This window comes from Hyla sarda, chromosome 5, assembly GCF_029499605.1.
Source record: "Hyla sarda isolate aHylSar1 chromosome 5, aHylSar1.hap1, whole genome shotgun sequence".
Classification (NCBI taxonomy): Eukaryota; Metazoa; Chordata; class Amphibia; order Anura; family Hylidae; genus Hyla; species Hyla sarda.
This window is the reverse complement of record NC_079193.1, coordinates 66,179,923-66,198,435: the sequence shown is the minus strand read 5'-3', so window position 1 is coordinate 66,198,435 and position 18,513 is coordinate 66,179,923. Positions and strand designations below refer to the sequence as shown.

The following is an 18,513-nucleotide window of genomic DNA, read 5'->3' as shown; positions in this document are numbered from 1 at the left end:
AGGCAGACGCAGAAAGCGCTCAGTCCCAAAACGTGCCAGGGCCTCTGTGATCACATTTAAGCAGAAACCATGGTGAGCAGCGTATGCAAATTCAACAGCTAAACTACAGCAGGATATTACTAACAACATTATAAAGAAAAATGGCCAAAACTAAATGGCACACATCAGTCCTATGTTAGATTCCATTTACTAGACAAGTCCATAATGCACAAATGGTGCACTTGTTAAACAAAAAAACAATAATACATTAAGTGATCTCTATACTTTCAATGAGTTGTGTAATTATATGGTGTGTGTGTAACAAAAGCAGTAAAAGGTGTGCTGCCGGGGTGGTGTGATGGCGGCACCACAGATAGGTAGACGCTTCAGGCTGTGTCTGAACAAAACAAATGCAAGGACACAGGGCAATACAATCTGAGCCTAGTTTGTTTTATTAACAGGGATCATATATAACAGTGATACAGCATATTACAGTATCAGCAACAAAAAAAAATTGTTCACTTTATAATCTAGATCAGTGTTTCCCAACCAGGGTGCCTCCAGCTGTTGCAAAACTACAACACCCAGCATGCCTGGACAGCCTTTGGCTGTCCAGGCATGCTGGGAGTTGTAGTTTTGGAACAGCTGGAGGCACCCTGGTTGAGAAACATTGATCAAGATTTAAACATTTAAAAAAAAAAAAAAAAATGTCTTTGTTTACCTACAGGGGATTTACAGGGAGAAAAAAAATAAAATACACAAACCTGTGCTGTACATGTGATGTGACGGATGATTACAGTACAGATGGGTTGTGTTTTTTGTTTGTTTTTTACAGCGCCGTCAAGAGATGGCGCTCATTTTCTGCAAAAGAGACCCATAGTCAATATTTTGACTATACAATGTCTTTGTAAGGTTTCTTAAAGGGATAATCCCGGTGTAAAAAATGTTTATAATTTTTTTTTTTTTTTTAACTGGTGCCTGAAAGTTAAACAGATTTGTAAATTACTTCTATTAAAAAATCTTAATCCTTTCAGTACTTTTTAGCAGCTGTATGCTACAGATGAAATTCTTTTCTTTTTGAATTTCTTTTTTGTCCACAGTGCTCTCTAATGACACCTCTGTCTGTGTTAGGAACTGTCCAGAGCAGCATGGGTTTGCTTTGGGGATTTTCTCCTGCTCTGGACAGTTCCTTATACAGGCATCAGGCGTCAGCAGAGAGCACTGTGGATAAGACAAAAAAGAAAAAAAAAGAAAAGAATTTCCTCTGTAACATATAGCTGCTAATAAGTACTGGAAGGATTAAGATTTTTTAATAGAAGTAATTTACAAATCTGTTTAACTTTCTGGCATCAGTTGATTAAAAAAAATTAAAAATATAATGTTTTCCACCAGAGTACCCCTTTAAGCTTTTCCTGAAAAATGTGTCAGTGTGGAGAGGGGGCCATTAAACTGCTTAAAAAAAAAAAAAAAAGACTACTCCCTTAAGAGAATGCAATTGCCACCAAGGGCTGTACTTGCTCTGCAACAATGTGTAGGTAGGTAGTACATTTTAAAGTAACATTCACATGAATGCCAGGGCCCAAGGTTTCCCAGACCATCATACTGTCTCCCACTAGCTTAAAGGGGTACTCTGGTGGAATTATTTTTTTTTTTCATCAACTGGTGCCAGAAAGTTAAACAGACTTGTAAATTACTTCTATTAAAAAATCTTAATCCTTCCAGTACTTATTAGCGACTGTATACTACAGAGTCATGACCACAGTGCTCTCTGCTGACACCTCTGTCCATTTTAGGAACTGTCCAGAGCAGCATATGTTTGCTATGGGGATTTTCTCCTGCTCTGGACAGTTCCTGACATGGACACAGGTGTCTGCAGAGAGCACTGTGGTCGTGACAGAAAATAAATCCAAAAAGAAAAGAACTTCCTCTGTAGTATACAGCAGCTAATAAGTATTGAAAGGATTAAGAATTTTTAATAGAAGCAATTTACAAATCTGTTTAAACTTTCTGGCACCAAAAAAAGAGAAAAAAAAAAAAAGAGAAAAAAAAAAAAAAGTTTTCCACCGGAGTACCCCTTTAACGTTCCTTTTTCCTACAGTGCATCCTGGTACCAGGTTGATGATGTACATACACCCGCCAGCCACAAGATGTAAAGAAAATGTGATTTATTAGACTAGGCCACATTCTTTCATTGCTCACTGGTCCCGTTATGATACTTACATGAAGGAACTTTGGGAAAGGACAGGTTTCAGCATGGGCACTGTCACCAGACTGACTACACAACCCCATAGACACCGTTACAACGCACTGTGTGTTCTGACACCTTTCTATTGTTACCAGCAATAACTTTGTCAACAATTTATCCTACAGTAACTCTTCAATGGGATCACCTCAGATGGGTTAAGCTTCATTCCCAACTTGCATCACATTTGTTAGCTACTAACCAAAGCATACCAGTAATGCCTCACAAGACACGCCAGTTTGGAGAGGATCCATCCCAGTTGTCTGACCATCACAAACTGGTCCTTCTTAAACTCTGATTCTTATTCCATACATTTTTTTCTGCTTCCTACTTTAAAAGGGGTATTCCAGGAAAAAACTTTTTCTTATATATCAACTGGCTCCAGAAAGTTAAACAGATTTGCAAATTACTTCTATTAAAAAATCTTAATCCTTTAAGTACTTATGAGCTGATGAAGTTGAGTTCTTTTCTGTCTAAGTGCTCTCTGATGACACTTGTCTCAGGAACTGCCCAGTTTAGAAGGAAATTCCCATAGCAAACCTCTTCTACTCTGTGCAGTTCCCGAGACAAGCAGAGATGTCACCAGAGAGCACTGTTGCAAGTCAGAAAACAACAACTCAACTTTAGCAGCTGATAATTATTGAAAGGATTAAGATTTTTTAATAGAAGTAATTTACAAATCTGTTTAACTTTCAGGAGCCAGTTGATATATAAAAAAAAAGGTTTTTCCTGGAATACTCCTTTAACCCCTTCCCGACCTATGACATACCTGTACGTCATGGGTGGCAAGGTGTTCCCGACCCATGACATACAGGTACGTCATGGACATTACTGCCGCTACTCGCGGCATCCCGCAGCGCCCGGAAAGATGGTGGCTATCACTGATAGCCAGCCATCTTACCGTGCAACCACGGGGGGTTTCATCCCCCACCCCCCCCCCCAGCGATCGCTGCTATCAGCTGGTCAAATCTGACTAGCTGATAGCAGCGTTTCGCTATGAAAATACTTAGCAGCGCGGTGTGTGAGTCCCGATCACGGGGATCGGGACACACACCGCTCTGCTAAGTGTCCCTGACCCGTCCCCCGGCGTCACTTACCCGTCCGAGCGGCGTCACGAGCGGTCCCGGCTGCGCTGCTTCCCGGAGGTGAGTTTGCAGCAGCAGTGCGGCATCTTCATTGGCAGCAGTGAGATCGCCGTAAAGTGATCTCACTGCTGCCTCTGGGGGTTTCAAAACTGCAACTCCCAGCATGCCCAGACAGCCTTTGGCTTTCTGGGCATGCTGGGAGTTGTAGTTTTGCAACATCTGGAGGCCCACAGTTTGGAGACCACTGTATAATGGTCTCCAATCTGTGCTCTTCCAGATGTTGCAAAACTACAAATCTCAGCATGCTCAGTCTGTCCAGGCATGCTGGGAGTTGTGGTTCTCTAACATCTGGAAGAGCACAGATTGGAGACCATTATACAGTGGTCTCCAAACTGTGGACCTCCAGATGTTGCAAAACTACAACTCCCAGCATGCCCAGACTGCACAAGCATGCTGGAAGTTGTAGTTCGGCAACATCTGATCCTTCAGATATTGCCGAACTACAACTTCCAGCATGCCTGGGCAGTCTGGGCATGCTGGGAGTTGTAGTTTTGCAACAACTGGAGGCACACTAGTTGGGAAACATTGTCCGTTTCCTACCTCAGTGCCTCCAGCTGTTGCAATTGTTGCAAAACTATAACTCCCAGCATGCACTGACAGACCATGCATGCTGGGAGTTGTAGTTTTGCAACAGCTGGAGGCACACTGGTTTGGAAACACTAAGTTTGGTTGCAAAACACTTGAAAGTTTATTACTTAACTTAGTGTTTCCAAACCAGCGTTCCTCCAGCTGTTGCAAACCTACAACTCCCAGCATGCACGGACGGCCAAAGGGCATGCTCGGAGTTTGAAACAGCTGGATGTTTGCCCCCTCCCCCCAATGTGAATGTACAGGGTACACTCACATGGGCGGAGGTTTACAGTGAGTGCTGCAAGTTTGAGATGGCGCAAATTTTGCGCTGCAGCTCAAACTTCCAGCGGCAAACTTGCTGTGAACCTCTGCCCATGTGACTGTACCCTAAAAACACTACACTACACTGACACTAACCTAAAATAAAAAGTAAAAAACACTACATATACACATACCCCTACACAGCCCCCCCCCCCCCCCCCCCCCCAAAAAAAAATGAAAAACGCTACTGTTTCCAAAACGGAGCCTCCAGCTGTTGCAAAATAATAACTCCCAGTATTGCCGGACAGCCATTGACTGTCCAGGCATGCTGGGAGTTTTGCAACAGCTGGAGGCACCCTGTTTGGGAATCACTGGCGTAGAATACCCCTATGTCCACCCCTATGCAAATCCCTAATTCAGGCCTCAAATGCGCATGGCGCTCTCTCACTTTGGAGCCCTGTCGTATTTCAGGGCAACAGTTTTGGGACACATATGGGGTATCACCGTACTCGGGAGAAATTGCCTTACAAATTTTGGGGGGCTTTTTCTTCTTTAACCCCTTATGAAAAGGTGAAGTTGGGGTCTACACCAGCATGTTAGTGTAAAAAAATAAATTTTTTACACTGACATGCTGGTGTTGCTCTATACTTTTCATTTTCACAAGAGGTAAAAGGGAAAAAAGACCCTCTAAATTTGTAACGCAATTTCTCCTGAGTACGGAGATACCCCATATGTGGGGGCAAAGTGCTCTGGGGGCGCACAACAAGGCCCAGAAGGGAGAGCGCACTATGTACATTTGAGGCGATTTGCACAGGGGTGGCTGATTGTTACAGCAGTTCTGACAAACGCAAAACAATAAATATCCACATGTGACCCCATTTTGTAAACTATACCCCTCACGGAATGTAATAAGGGGTGCAGTGAGCATTTACACCCCACTGGTGTATGACAGATTTTTGGAACAGTGGTCTGTGAAAATGAAAAATAAAATTTTTGATTTGCACAGTCCACTGTTTCAAATATCTGTCAAACGCCAGTAGGGTGTAAATGCTCACTGCACCCCTTATTAAATTCCATGAGGGGTATAGTTTCCAAAATGGGGTCACATGTGGGGGGGGTCCACTGTTCTGGCACCATAGGGGCTTCCTAAATGTGACATGCCCCCCAAAAACCCTTTCAGAAAACTCACTCTCCAAAATCCCATTGTCGCTCCTTCCCTTCTGAGCCCTCTACTGCGCCCGCCGAACACTTTACATACACATATGAGGTATGTCCTTACTCAAGAGAAATTGGGTTACAAATTTTAGGGTGATTTCTCTCTTTGTACCCCTTGTAAAAATTCAAAAATTGGGTCTACAAGAAAATGCGAGTGTAAAAAATGAAGATTTAGAATTTTCTCCTTCACTTTGCTGCTATTCCTGTGAAACACCTAAAGGGTTAAAACACTTACTGAATGTCATTTTGAATACTTTGGGGGGTGCAGTTTTTATATGGGGTATTTCTAATATGAAGATCCTTAAAATCCACTTCCAACCTGAACTGGGCCCTGAAAAATTACGATTTTGAAAATCTTGAGAAAAATTGGAAAATTGCTGCTGAACTTTGAAGCCCTTTGGTGTCTTCCAAAAGTAAAAACTTGTCAATTTTTTAATGCAAACACAAAGTAGACATATTGTATATGTGAATCAATATGTAATTTATTTGGAATATCCATTTTCCTTTGAAGCAGAGACTTTCAAAGTTAGAAAAATGCTAAATTTTCAAAATTTTCATGAAATTTTTAGATTTTTTACCAAGAAAGGATACAAATATCAGTGAAATTTTACCGATAACATAAAGTAGAATATGTCACGAAAAAACAATCTCAGAATCAGAATGATAAGTAAAAGCATCCCAGAGTTATTAATGTTTAAAGTGACAGTGGTCAGATTTTCAAAAAATGCCCAGGTCATGAAGGTGAAAATGGGCTGGGTCATGAAGGGGTTAAAGGGGTACTCCACTGGCCAGCGTTTGGAAGTAAATGTTCCCAATGCTGTTTTTGCGCTGCAGGGTCCAGCCACGCCCCTCGTGACATCACGACCACACCCCCTCAATACAAGCCTTGCATTGAGGGGGCGTGGGCGTGCCGTCACAAGCAGGCGTGGCCAACCCACTGCAAAAAAAGCATTCTGAACATTTACTTTTGAACGCTGGCCAGTGGAGTACCCCTTTAAGAACAGACTGTTCACTTGCTGCCTAATACATCCTACCACTAAACAGATGTCGTTGTCACAAGTCAATGTAGTTTATCCATTAATGTTTTTGATGCGATGGCTGATCATGTATATAAACTAGGATGTGTTGTGATCTCAGATTGGAGTATAGTTGCAGCAAGGAGGTAAAACAAGGACCATGTCTCCCCACCACCTTATCATAACTAAATCACAAAGCAATTCCACTTTTTCAATTCTCTATTTTCTGCTGTGAAAATGAGTATTTACATATAAAGGCACAATGCCGAGAGTGTGTGGATATTACAGCAACACAGGGTATGGAAAACAGTATACATGAATCCTCACAACAGTATACATGAACCCTCACAACCGTATACATGAATCCTCACAACAGTATCCATGAATCCTCACAACCGTATACATGAATCCTCACAACCGTATACATGAATCCTCACAACAGTATACATGAATCCTCACAACCGTATACATGAACCCTCACAACAGTATACATGAATCCTCACAACAGTATACATGAATCCTCACAACAGTATACATGAATCCTCACAACAGTATACATGAATCCTCACAACAGTATACATGAATCCTCACAACAGTATACATGAATCCTCACAACAGTATACGTGAATCCTCACAACAGTATACGTGAATCCACACAACAGTATCCATGAATCCTCACAACAGTATCCATGAATCCTCCCAACAGTATCCATGAATCCTCCCAACAGTATCCATGAACCCTCACAACAGTATCCATGAATCCTCACAACAGTATCCATGAACCCTCACAACAGTATCCATGAACCCTCACAACAGTATCCATGAACCCTCACAACAGTATCCATGAACCCTCACAACAGTATCCATGAACCCTCACAACAGTATCCATGAACCCTCACAACAGTATCCATGAACCCTCACAACAGTATCCATGAACCCTCACAACAGTATCCATGAATCCTCACAACAGTATCCATGAATCCTCACAACCGTATCCATGAACCCTCACAACAGTATCCATGAACCCTCACAACAGTATCCATGAACCCTCACAACAGTATCCATGAACCCTCACAACAGTATCCATGAACCCTCACAACAGTATCCATGAATCCTCACAACAGTATCCATGAATCCTCACAACAGTATCCATGAATCCTCACAACAGTATCCATGAATCCTCACAACAGTATCCATGAATCCTCACAACAGTATCCATGAATCCTCACAACAGTATCCATGAATCCTCACAACAGTATCCATGAATCCTCACAACAGTATCCATGAATCCTCACAACAGTATCCATGAATCCTCACAACAGTATCCATGAATCCTCACAACAGTATCCATGAATCCTCACAACAGTATCCATGAATCCTCACAACAGTATCCATGAATCCTCACAACAGTATCCATGAATCCTCACAACCGTATCCATGAATCCTCACAACCGTATACATGAATCCTCACAACAGTATCCATGAACCCTCACAACAGTATACATGAATCCTCACAACAGTATCCATGAATCCTCACAACAGTATCCATGAACCCTCACAACAGTATACATGAATCCTCACAACAGTATACATGAATCCTCACAACAGTATCCATGAACCCTCACAACAGTATACATGAATCCTCACAACAGTATACATGAACCCTCACAACAGTATCCATGAACCCTCACAACAGTATCCATGAACCCTCACAACAGTATCCATGAACCCTCACAACAGTATCCATGAATCCTCACAACAGTATACATGAATCCTCACAACTCTACTCCAGACCGCATGGAGACATCAATATGAAACCCTATGAGTCTCCCACAATGATCATCCTGCAGCTCCGCTGGGGCCAGAGTCTACTTCAGCTTCTTATTCTACTTCTTCCATAAAAGATATTTTACACATTACAATGCCAGTGGCCATGTGAGACATAGGAAGGATAGAGTTGGCATCTAGCAATGAACTATCATCACATGCTTTCACGTCTGACCCCAAGAAGCCGCCCCGTTCCTGACAGCACATAAGGTGGGGGTCATGACATTCTTGGGCTCTTTACAAACCTCATCACCCCCTGTAGTGTAGACTCTGAACAAGCTGTCAGACAAATGTCTTCATATGGCCTTATGTTACCCCTTAAGTGCTTTATTAGCAGGTGAACGGCCAATAGCAGAGCGCAGCTCATGTATTGATCGGATAAAGTCCACAAAGTCAACCCAACTGGATGAGCGCCATGAATTCTTCTACTCTATACTATCCATTAGCAACTGTGGATGTTAATGTCCGAGAAGCCAACAGATCGGGTAATTCATATATTGATCATATTCTTTAAAACATAAAAAGGTTAGTTCTTATCTACTACTCTTTCAGTAAAATAATATTTAGCAACTTTGCTTCTGATCTCCTCCTCCTCCCCCCCCTAACTACAAATTGGAAGGTGGTTGCAGTCAAGATACCTTGTAGTTTTAGATGTGTTGTTTCACTTATCTATCCTATCTGGTAAAGAAGTATAAAAAAAAAAGCAATGTTTTAAAAAAAAAAAAGCTGGACAACAAATGTTTACCTCCCACTAGGGATCGACCGATATTGATTTTTTAGGGCCGATACCAATAATCTGTGACCTTTCAGGCCGATAACTTATACTGGTATAAAGCAAGGAAGTTGTCCCACAGCACTCCAAAATGGTGGATAACAAAGTACACATTGATCAAAAGAGAGATAGACAAATTACGCCATACCAACAATACCCACTCATCACATAACATCCCCCGTGAACAACTTCTGGCTATAGACGAATTGGTCCATAGTCATAATTTGATCATAAAACCAGCCGACAAAGGCGGAGCGGTGGTAATTATGGACCGCTCAAAGTATATAGCCGAAGCACTACGACAGCTGGGGGATAGTAGTACATATACTCCGCTTCACAAAGATCCGAAATTTGATCTACAAAGGAGGATCAACACTGTCTTGGTAGACGCTCTAACCACACAAACCATAGACCGCCTCCTGTTCAACTTTCTTACGGTTTTGAACCCCAAGACACCGATGATATATTTTCTCCCAAAAATACACAAAAGTCTGGTGGACCCTCCCGGGAGACCGATAGTCTCTGGGAGGGATTCACTCACCAGCAATATATCCATCTTTCTTGATCAAATTCTTCGCCCATACGTTCACAAGGCCAAATCATACATCAAGGACACATCTGATTTCCTCCGCAAAATTCAACAAATTTCGGTACCAAATGACACCATATTAGCATCTTTAGATGTCACAAGTCTCTATACTTCAATCCCACATGACCTGGGTATTCAGACCATACATAAAGTGATTTCCACTGATTTCTCTCCCACACAGATTTCATTTATCCTGCAGCTGTTGGAATTGGTTCTACAATGCAATTATTTCACATTTAATGACTGTTTTTACCTACAGAGGGCTGGGACCGCCATGGGGACCAACGTGGCGCCCAGTTACGCAAATTTGGTCATGACAGAGTTGGAGGAGGCATTCGTCTATGTGTCCCACCACGCCAGACATGTGCTGGCGTGATGGAGGTACATAGACGATGTCTTTCTCATTTGGACGGGCACGGTCGACCAACTACAAGATTTTTTGACATATCTGAACAACATCAACAATCATATCAAATTCACTCTTACACATTCCAAACATGCAGTCCAATTTCTAGATACACTAGTGACAATCCACGATGGCAGATTGAACACAGACCTATTTGTGAAACCCACAGACAGTAACTCCATTTTGCGTTACAACAGCCACCATCCACGCCCAATGGTAAAGTCTCTCCCCAAAAGTCAGATGCTCAGGGCACGACGCATAGTAAGCACTAATGACAAGATAGAACCCACCCTCAACAAAATGATCAACAACTTCACACAAAGAGGGTACCCTAAAACACTGACAGAGAGAAGCAAACACCAAGTTCTAACCCTGCAACGCGAGACACTTTTACAACCACCCATGCCTAAGGAACCCAACAAACGCATCAGTTTCGTCTCCACCTACAATGACAGATCCACCTCTATAGCCAGAATAATCAATCGACATTGGCATATCCTCAAAAATAGTTTTCCCCAAGTGGAAGAATTCCAGAATTACCCTTTGATGTCATATCGTCGCCCCCCAAACCTCAGAGACAGACTAGTTAAGACAGATGTCTCGAGGGGTGTGGGTGGACGACAACGCTATTTCGGCACACAAAACAAGGGGAGTTATCCATGCCGCAGTTGCATTAACTGTAACCGCATGGATAAGGGCCCACATTTTCAACACTCCAGTACCAACAAAATCTACAAACTCAAATGGTACTTAACATGCACCTCTGAATATGTGGTGTATGTGCTCACTTGCCCATGCCACCTACTTTATGTAGGTGAAACTACACTTGAATTTCGTACACGACTGAACCAACACAGGTACTCTATCCGGAAAAAACGGCTAGATTTACCTGTGTCTAAACATTTTACTGAAGCTGGACACCAAGAACACGAACTTAGATTTACTCTACTGGACCATGTACCAGTACCCAAAAGGGGAGGCGACAGAGTGAGCATACTCAAGCGATGTGAACTACGTTGGATCCATGAACTGGGCAGCCTTCGCCCTCATGGACTCAACGTAGATTTTACAGTCACTGCCGGCATTTATAAACTATCTAGATGACCTGTCGAGTACTAACTTTATGTGTATACATTGTGTGACACACCATACTTTTTCTTCAGTTGCATTTCTTTTGTTTTTACATATACGGTATATTTATTCTGAATTTGTTTTCATGCAGATTTCCTGGGGAAACCTAGATCAAGCACCACCATCTACTTCCATCAAGCCCATGTACTGCTATACCTCTCTGCCAGGGCACAGCCAACCAGGACAAGGGACACAGGTGTCAGTTTTTTGCCTGTTGCTTTACATCTCCCATTAGCACAGATCTATTGTGGCCTATGTAGACTTTCATCATGCATATTTGTTCTTTAAGGGTACCATCTTTTATTTCTTTTGCAATTTCATATGCATACCTTTTGGATTTTTATTTTCATTTAATTTTCGACATCTTTTCACACAATCACCACACTTTTGCCATTTTCCCCACACCTCTCCCCCTTACCACTTTCTTTTTTTCACATAGATTTCACATACATTACACACATATTCTTTGCCTTTATTAACCATTTCATACACGCCCCACATAAGTATTCACCAGCTTCTACACTTTTTATTAATACACATGTCCAAACAACCTTTTTTTCTGTGTCCATTCATCTTTTGACACACTTTTCACCCAACCATCAGATCCCTACACATACACAGTTCCTGTGTTCAGTATTTACATTCACAGATGCATCGGGTCTAATGCCCGACACCTACATGGCCGTCACATCTTCATCCCCTCCAGACGCGCATGCGCCGATTTCGGGCACAATTTGCCCTCAAGCAACATGGCGTACACGGTATCCGGAAGCACAGTGAGTGTGCGCGGACCGTGCGACCCAACGGCGTTGCCTAGCAGCGCCACACGCCTCCCTGCGATTGGCTGTGCTCCTGTCTAGCCTGCGGAATCCTGTACAGCCGTGTGCACACACGGCGGCAGGTAATGGCCGCCACCGACTCCAGACGGGTGAGTGTTTGATCACCAGGATTCCCCTTGATTGCTTTTAACCATACACCTGCACTATAATTATGTCTTTAACACTGTACACGACATGGGACACTTATGTATATAATGTACAGCAATGTTGTCACTTTATTATCTTTGCGTTAGACACAGTACTTACTGTGATATATTTTTTCATAATTTTTGCATCAACACTGTTATGTTTTTCACTTATTCTGCTTTATTGTTCAATGATTGTAATTTACTTGTAACCCATACAAAAATGGGATGTGTGTGTCACATTGCATGCTTGAAAAAGACCGTGGTGACGGTCGAAACGTTGTATCCTACCATGAGGCAATAAACACTTTGTTATCCACCATTTTGGAGTGCTGTGGGACAACTTCCTTGCTTTGCATCTACTCTGCTCCCAGTGACCCGGGCTGCGATTGGGCCCGCTTGCACCCGCCTCATCCACACACTTGGTGTGCTGCTCCTCTCCTTTACCTTATACTGGTATAAGTTATCGGCCATTTACCCATTACCCCCACCCCTGCAGAAGCCGCTGCAGATTAATGATTTAAAGCTGGCGCTTTAAATTAATGAACTGCAGCGGTTTTTGCGGGGCCAGAGACCGCTGGCGCCGCCCGCTTCTCTCCCCCTGCCTGTCCTGGGGTCCTACCTAGTCCAACCGCCACTGCCCCATTGCCTCCTCCATCACCCGGTGTTATAATTACCTGTTCCCGGGGTCCGCGCTACTTCTGGCTCCGGCGGCATCCTGAGCTGTCACTGTGCGCACTGCCGTGAGGTCGCGCTGAGGGTGTCACTCGTCATTGCGCAGTGCAGTGCACAGCAATAGTCAAGGACGCCACAGGAGCCAGAAGTAGCTCGGACCCCGGGAACAGGTAATTATAAAACCAGGGATTTTATAATTACCTGTACAGTCAACTGTATGACTAAACAATGGAAAGAACCTAGGCTAGGGCTGAGTTCACAAGATGTGGTTGTATGTGCGGTGTGGCAATTGCTGGGCACAATTTACAGAGTTTTGCTATGTGGTTACCAGCCACGCAGTCTTTTTGCATGTAACATACTTCGCTGCCTCTAACAAGCCCTGCAGCTCCTTTATTGTAGAAATTAATGACAGGTTTAGATTGTGGTCTACATGTATGTTATCTTGGGACATGGATCTAAGACATGGTAAAATACTCAATCGTCAAAGACTATTAAAGCATTAGAGTCATTTGGAAAAACTTTTGACATTGTTCTTTAAACATCTCAAAAGTTTAGATCGCACCCGATCTCAGTCCTGAGCCCCACTAACCCACTGTGATCGTGAGTTACAGCCAGGTGAGCGCACTTCCCTCCCAGCCGTCACTCAAACCTGACTCATTCTCACAGACTCTAAAGCAGTCAATAAGCTGGAAACCAGCCAGAGAGTGAAGAGTACTGCAGCACACTTCACAAGGTTACAACTAGCAATCACAGATCGGACTCAGGACTGAGATCCAATGTGATCGAGATTTTGGATAACCTGCGTTTTTCCAAATGGCAGTAACACATAATGATCAGCTATTGCTTCCTAAATCTTAATAACTCAAGCAAAACAATTCTATCTATCATAGATCTTTCTTAATCCATGCTAAACCTTTCCTAGGCAGAGAAGTCTGTTACTGTCAAACTAAAGATCTAGAATATCACTACCAGCATACAACCACCTAAAATTAACATTATTATTGTTATTATTATTATTATGCGACATCATTAAAACTAAGTTTTGCTATTCCACTCCTTATGGTAAATAAAAAATATTTCTAATATACTTTGTTTAAAAAAAATGAAGTTTTCTATGTTTTATTTGTGCTTAAAAAAGCTCAAGAGCACGTTTCCCCCATCTCGTACACAGACTTTGGACCAAAGCCCAAACACAGGAAGTGCAGCCTGGAGTGCTGAGGGGTGTGTGTCCAGCCTCATCCAATCATAGCTCCTCTCACATTTAACTGCCATATGCTGTTGGGTGGACACCCCCCCCCCCCCTCTGCACTCCAGGCTGCACTTCCTGTGTTTGGGCTTTGGTCCAAAGTCTGTGTATGTGATGGGGGAAAATTTGCTCTTGAGCTTTTATTAAGCACAAATAAAACTTCATTTTTTTTAAATTGAGTATATTAGAAATATTTTTTATTCGTCATAAGGAGTGCAATAGCAAAAATTAGTTTTAATGAGAGTGAAAATTTAAGTCATTTCAGCATTTTGTTGGTGTCAGGCAAACCAGCAGTCTGTTCATTTTTGTTGTTCTGCTCTTGGAATGGTTAAAAAAATAAAATAAAATATATATATATATATATATATATATATATATACACACACACACATACACAAATATATTTATATATATATATATATATATATATATATATATATATATATATATAATGACTGTAGTGTGAATAGGGCCCAAGCTGCTAACAGAAAACTGATCTCCCACAGAAAAGGATCTGGTGGGTAAGATTACAACATGCCTGTGCCTCCTTTTCCTCTGTTATCTGTCATTACGGATGAGTTGGGAAGCCACCATACATGTCAGATCATTGGAATGGAACACGCCCCCTCCCATAGACTTGCATTGAGGGGGTGAGGAATGCCATGAGGGGGCGGGGCTATGACATCATGAGCTCCCGGCACCGGCTCCAGTGTTTGGAACAGTTTGTTCCAAACTCTCAGCAGTGGAGTACTTGTTTAATCTCAAAAACCTGCCACCTTCCAATTCAAACTTCTTATATACACTACTGTAAAATCTTTACAAAAATTAAATATTAAAATTAGAGAGAATGATAGTAAGTTCTATAACAGGTACTCAACAGCACTACCGTCCCCCTTCCCAACAGACTGCTCATCTTTTTCATTTATAGAGATGTATGTATTGAAGGCCTGTATTTGGTCGGCTCCTTGATCATTTATCATCTTGGTGTTTCAAACTTTACCTTTTTTATTAAATAAAAACAGAATGAAGATAAAGCAATGTGCTGCATCTCCAAATTATACAAAAGAGAAAACACCAGTTATATTTTTACTCTCCGTGCTGTCAGAAATCCATTTGCAATCCACACTGCGGCCAAATATTCTCTCCAACCCTATTACCGGCCCGGAGCCGCTATCCATTCTCAATAAGCAATTAATTTATCTGGTATATACAAGAAAACAACAGTAGCAAATGGCACTATGGAGAGGACGGCAATACGTGGTGGTAACCAGGATACAGCTACTATAAAATGATGAGCGCAGAGATTTACTAAAACATTATATTGCGTGGCAAGTAACATTTTTCATAAACTGGTGGAAATACACTTCATGACTCTACGGTAACCATGTCACGGCAGGAAAACGCTGATAAGTCTGCCCCATCAAGTTTTTCAATTACCATCACATAAGATTAACTAAACTCAGTTGGAGGCTTTATTTTCTGTCAAAATGAAGACTATAGATTTTGATAATTAAAGTCTGGCAGGAGGATTGTTATTTGCTTAAGAAGCTGTGCAAAGTAGAAGAAAAGGCAAAGACGCCAGCTAGATAATAACCAACCTGTAGCAAAATACTGGTAGAAAACCTAAGTGTAAAGTCTGTATGTCACCAATTATTTTATGGCTAATTAGTATCACTTTACACAATATTCTCTTAAAGACATAGGGGAGATTTATCAAAACCTGTCTAGAGGAAAAGTTGCTCTAGACAGATTACTTCTTTCGTTTTTGAAAAGGCCTCTGAAAAACTAAAGAAGTGATCTGATTGGTTGCTATGGGCAACTCAGCAACATTTCCTCTCGACAGGTTTTGATAAATCTTCCCCATTGAGGTTAAATCATATATTTAACTCTTTCAGTGTCTGTTTTTGGGCAGCTTTAATTTTTAAAGGGCTATCCCCATCTGGGCATATAAAGTCATAGGACATGCCATACATGACTGAGGTCCCACCATAATCCTGAGGGACCCCTGATCCCCTCCAGCCTGGTTGGAAAGCTAAAAACCACTGAGCAAGCCATTTACACAATTGGCAATACTTCTTCTGACAGTATTGTGAGCTGCAATAACAGTAGCGTTTGGCGTTACATTGTTAACACGTCTCTTTTTAAAGTCAATGGGAGTGAGGGGACTAAATAACCTGAAAAGCGGGGACTTAAAAATAATATCTGCTATCTAGATAACCCGTTTAAGAGGTAAAGACCCCAATTGGTCCTACTAACGTCACTGATATCTGATATCTGGTATTGATGATTATTGATGATTACCCTGCATCGTTGGCGCTCTCCATCGTCATCATCACATCGCTGCGCACACCGTCCCGTCATCCAATAGGAGCGGCGTGCGTAGCGACGTGATGGCGGTGACAGAGAGCGCAGATGCCGGGGAAGCAGAGGCCTTGCCGGAGCGTCGGGGACACCTCGGGGACGTAGCGACAGCGATGGACGGCGACATCCAGGGCAGCGGTGGCGAGCAGTGATGGTCCGGAGCAGCGGGGACACGTGAGTACAACTTCCTCTAACAGTGGTCTACAACCTGCGGACCTCCAGATGTTGCAGAACAACAACACCCAGCATGCCCGGACAGCCAACGGCTGTCCGGGCATTCTGGGTGTTGTAGTTTTGCAACATCTGGAGGTCCGCAATTTGTAGACCACTGTCCTATACTTTACATTGTATGGATCCCCCAACATACGATGGTTTCAACAAACGATGGTCCATTTGGAACGGATTACCAGCATATGTTGAGGGACCACTGTATATGCTTTAAAAACCAATACAACTTCTGTATCTATACTAGGCTAATAAGGAATATAAATATATGTATATATTCGGGATCGACCGATTATCGGTATGGCCGATATTATCGGCCGATAATCACGATTTTGGGCATTATCGGTATCGGCAATTATCTAGCCAATAATGCCCCGCCCCCCGCACCGCGACCGCCACCCCCTCGACCCGCCGCACCGCACCCCCCACCGTGATGCTGGGCGGTATACCGGTATGGATTTTTTCCCATACCGCTATACCGGTCGGGCCCCTCCCCCACCCTCCGAGTCAATAAAAAAATTAAACTTACCCGTAATGGGGGTGGTCCAGGCCATCCTTCCTTCATGTTGTGTCCGGGGGCGTTCCAGGTGGAGGGTGGTACGGTCCGGTCCAGGCTGTCCTTCTCCCACGGTCTTCTTCTCCACTCCGGGCAGGCTCCGGCCTAGTACGCTGCATAGACGCCGCTACGCCGTGACGTCAGGTGCGTCGCTGCCCACGGGCGTCACTGCGCAGCGACGTCTATGCAGCGTACTAGGCCGGAGCCTGCCCGGAGTGGAGAAGATGACCGCCGGAGAAGGACAGCCCGGACCGGACCACCCTCCACCCGGAACGCCCTCGGACACTACATGAACGATGGATGGATGGCCCGGAGCACCCTGGCAGGTAGGGGAGAGAAGCGGGTGGTGGCGGCGGCGGCCTATGGCCCTGCAAAAGCCACTGCAGATCATTGATTTAAAGCGCCCGCTTTAAATCAATGATCTGCAGCGGTGTCGCAGGGGGTTAAATAGCCGATAACTTATACCGGAATATCGGTATAAGTTATCGGCTATCGGCCCTAACCTGCACCGATTATCGGTATCGGCCCTAAAAAACAGATATCGGTCGATCCCTAGTATATATACACACATTATATATATATATATATATATATATATATATATATATATATATATATATATATATATATATATATTATGCCCCCTTAAATCTACATAAATAACAGTTACCTAAAGTATACCTGTTATTTCCTAGCTTCCTGAACCCCATGTGATGATTTAGAGTTCAGGCAGCATGAAAGTGATGACACGTTCCTTTTAAAAAGGAGATAGAAACCAAAAGGACAACAAAATTGAATACAGCAAGAGACTGAATACTCACTTCTGATGCCTGTGTTTGGCCGATTTTCCGATAGGTTTACAGGTGCCAGTGTCGCCATTAGGATCTTTGTTCTCAGTCAGTGTTTTCCACGGAAGGAGAAAGTCAGGAGTTGGACTGAACTGCTTTAATTCCCCTTGCCCCAAGAGACTCCGCTCGCCACAATAACAAAAAGCACAAAGTTGTTCACTAAAAAGAAGGAAAGGAAGAAAGGATTTAGACTGATGTTTTCACAAGTTTACTTGATATAATAGAATCCATTTCTTACAGTGCAATCCTTAAAGGGGTATTCCAGGAAAAAACTTTTTTATATACATCAACTGGCTCCAGAAAGTTAAACAGATTTGTAAATGACTTCTATAAAAAAAAAAATCTTAATCCTTTCAGTACTTATGAGGTGCTGAAGTTGAGTGGTTCTTTTCTGTCTAAGTGCTCTCTGATGACACCTGTCTTGGGAACTGTCCAGAGTAGAAGCAAATTCCCATAGCAAACCTCTTCTACTCTGTGCAGTTCTC

At 42.8% G+C, this 18,513-nt stretch overlaps 1 protein-coding gene across 10 annotated transcripts in view; it reads right to left on the bottom strand.

The window, feature by feature from the left end:
• KMT2C (lysine methyltransferase 2C) overlaps nt 1-18,513 on the bottom strand; it is a 279,577-nt gene that overhangs the window by 157,112 nt on the left and 103,952 nt on the right. For all 10 annotated transcript variants that reach the window (XM_056519605.1, XM_056519603.1, XM_056519611.1 and 7 more), the window contains exon 4: nt 18,002-18,187. In XM_056519605.1, the coding sequence (XP_056375580.1) occupies nt 18,002-18,187 (186 nt within the window). The remainder of the gene's footprint in view (nt 1-18,001; nt 18,188-18,513) is intronic.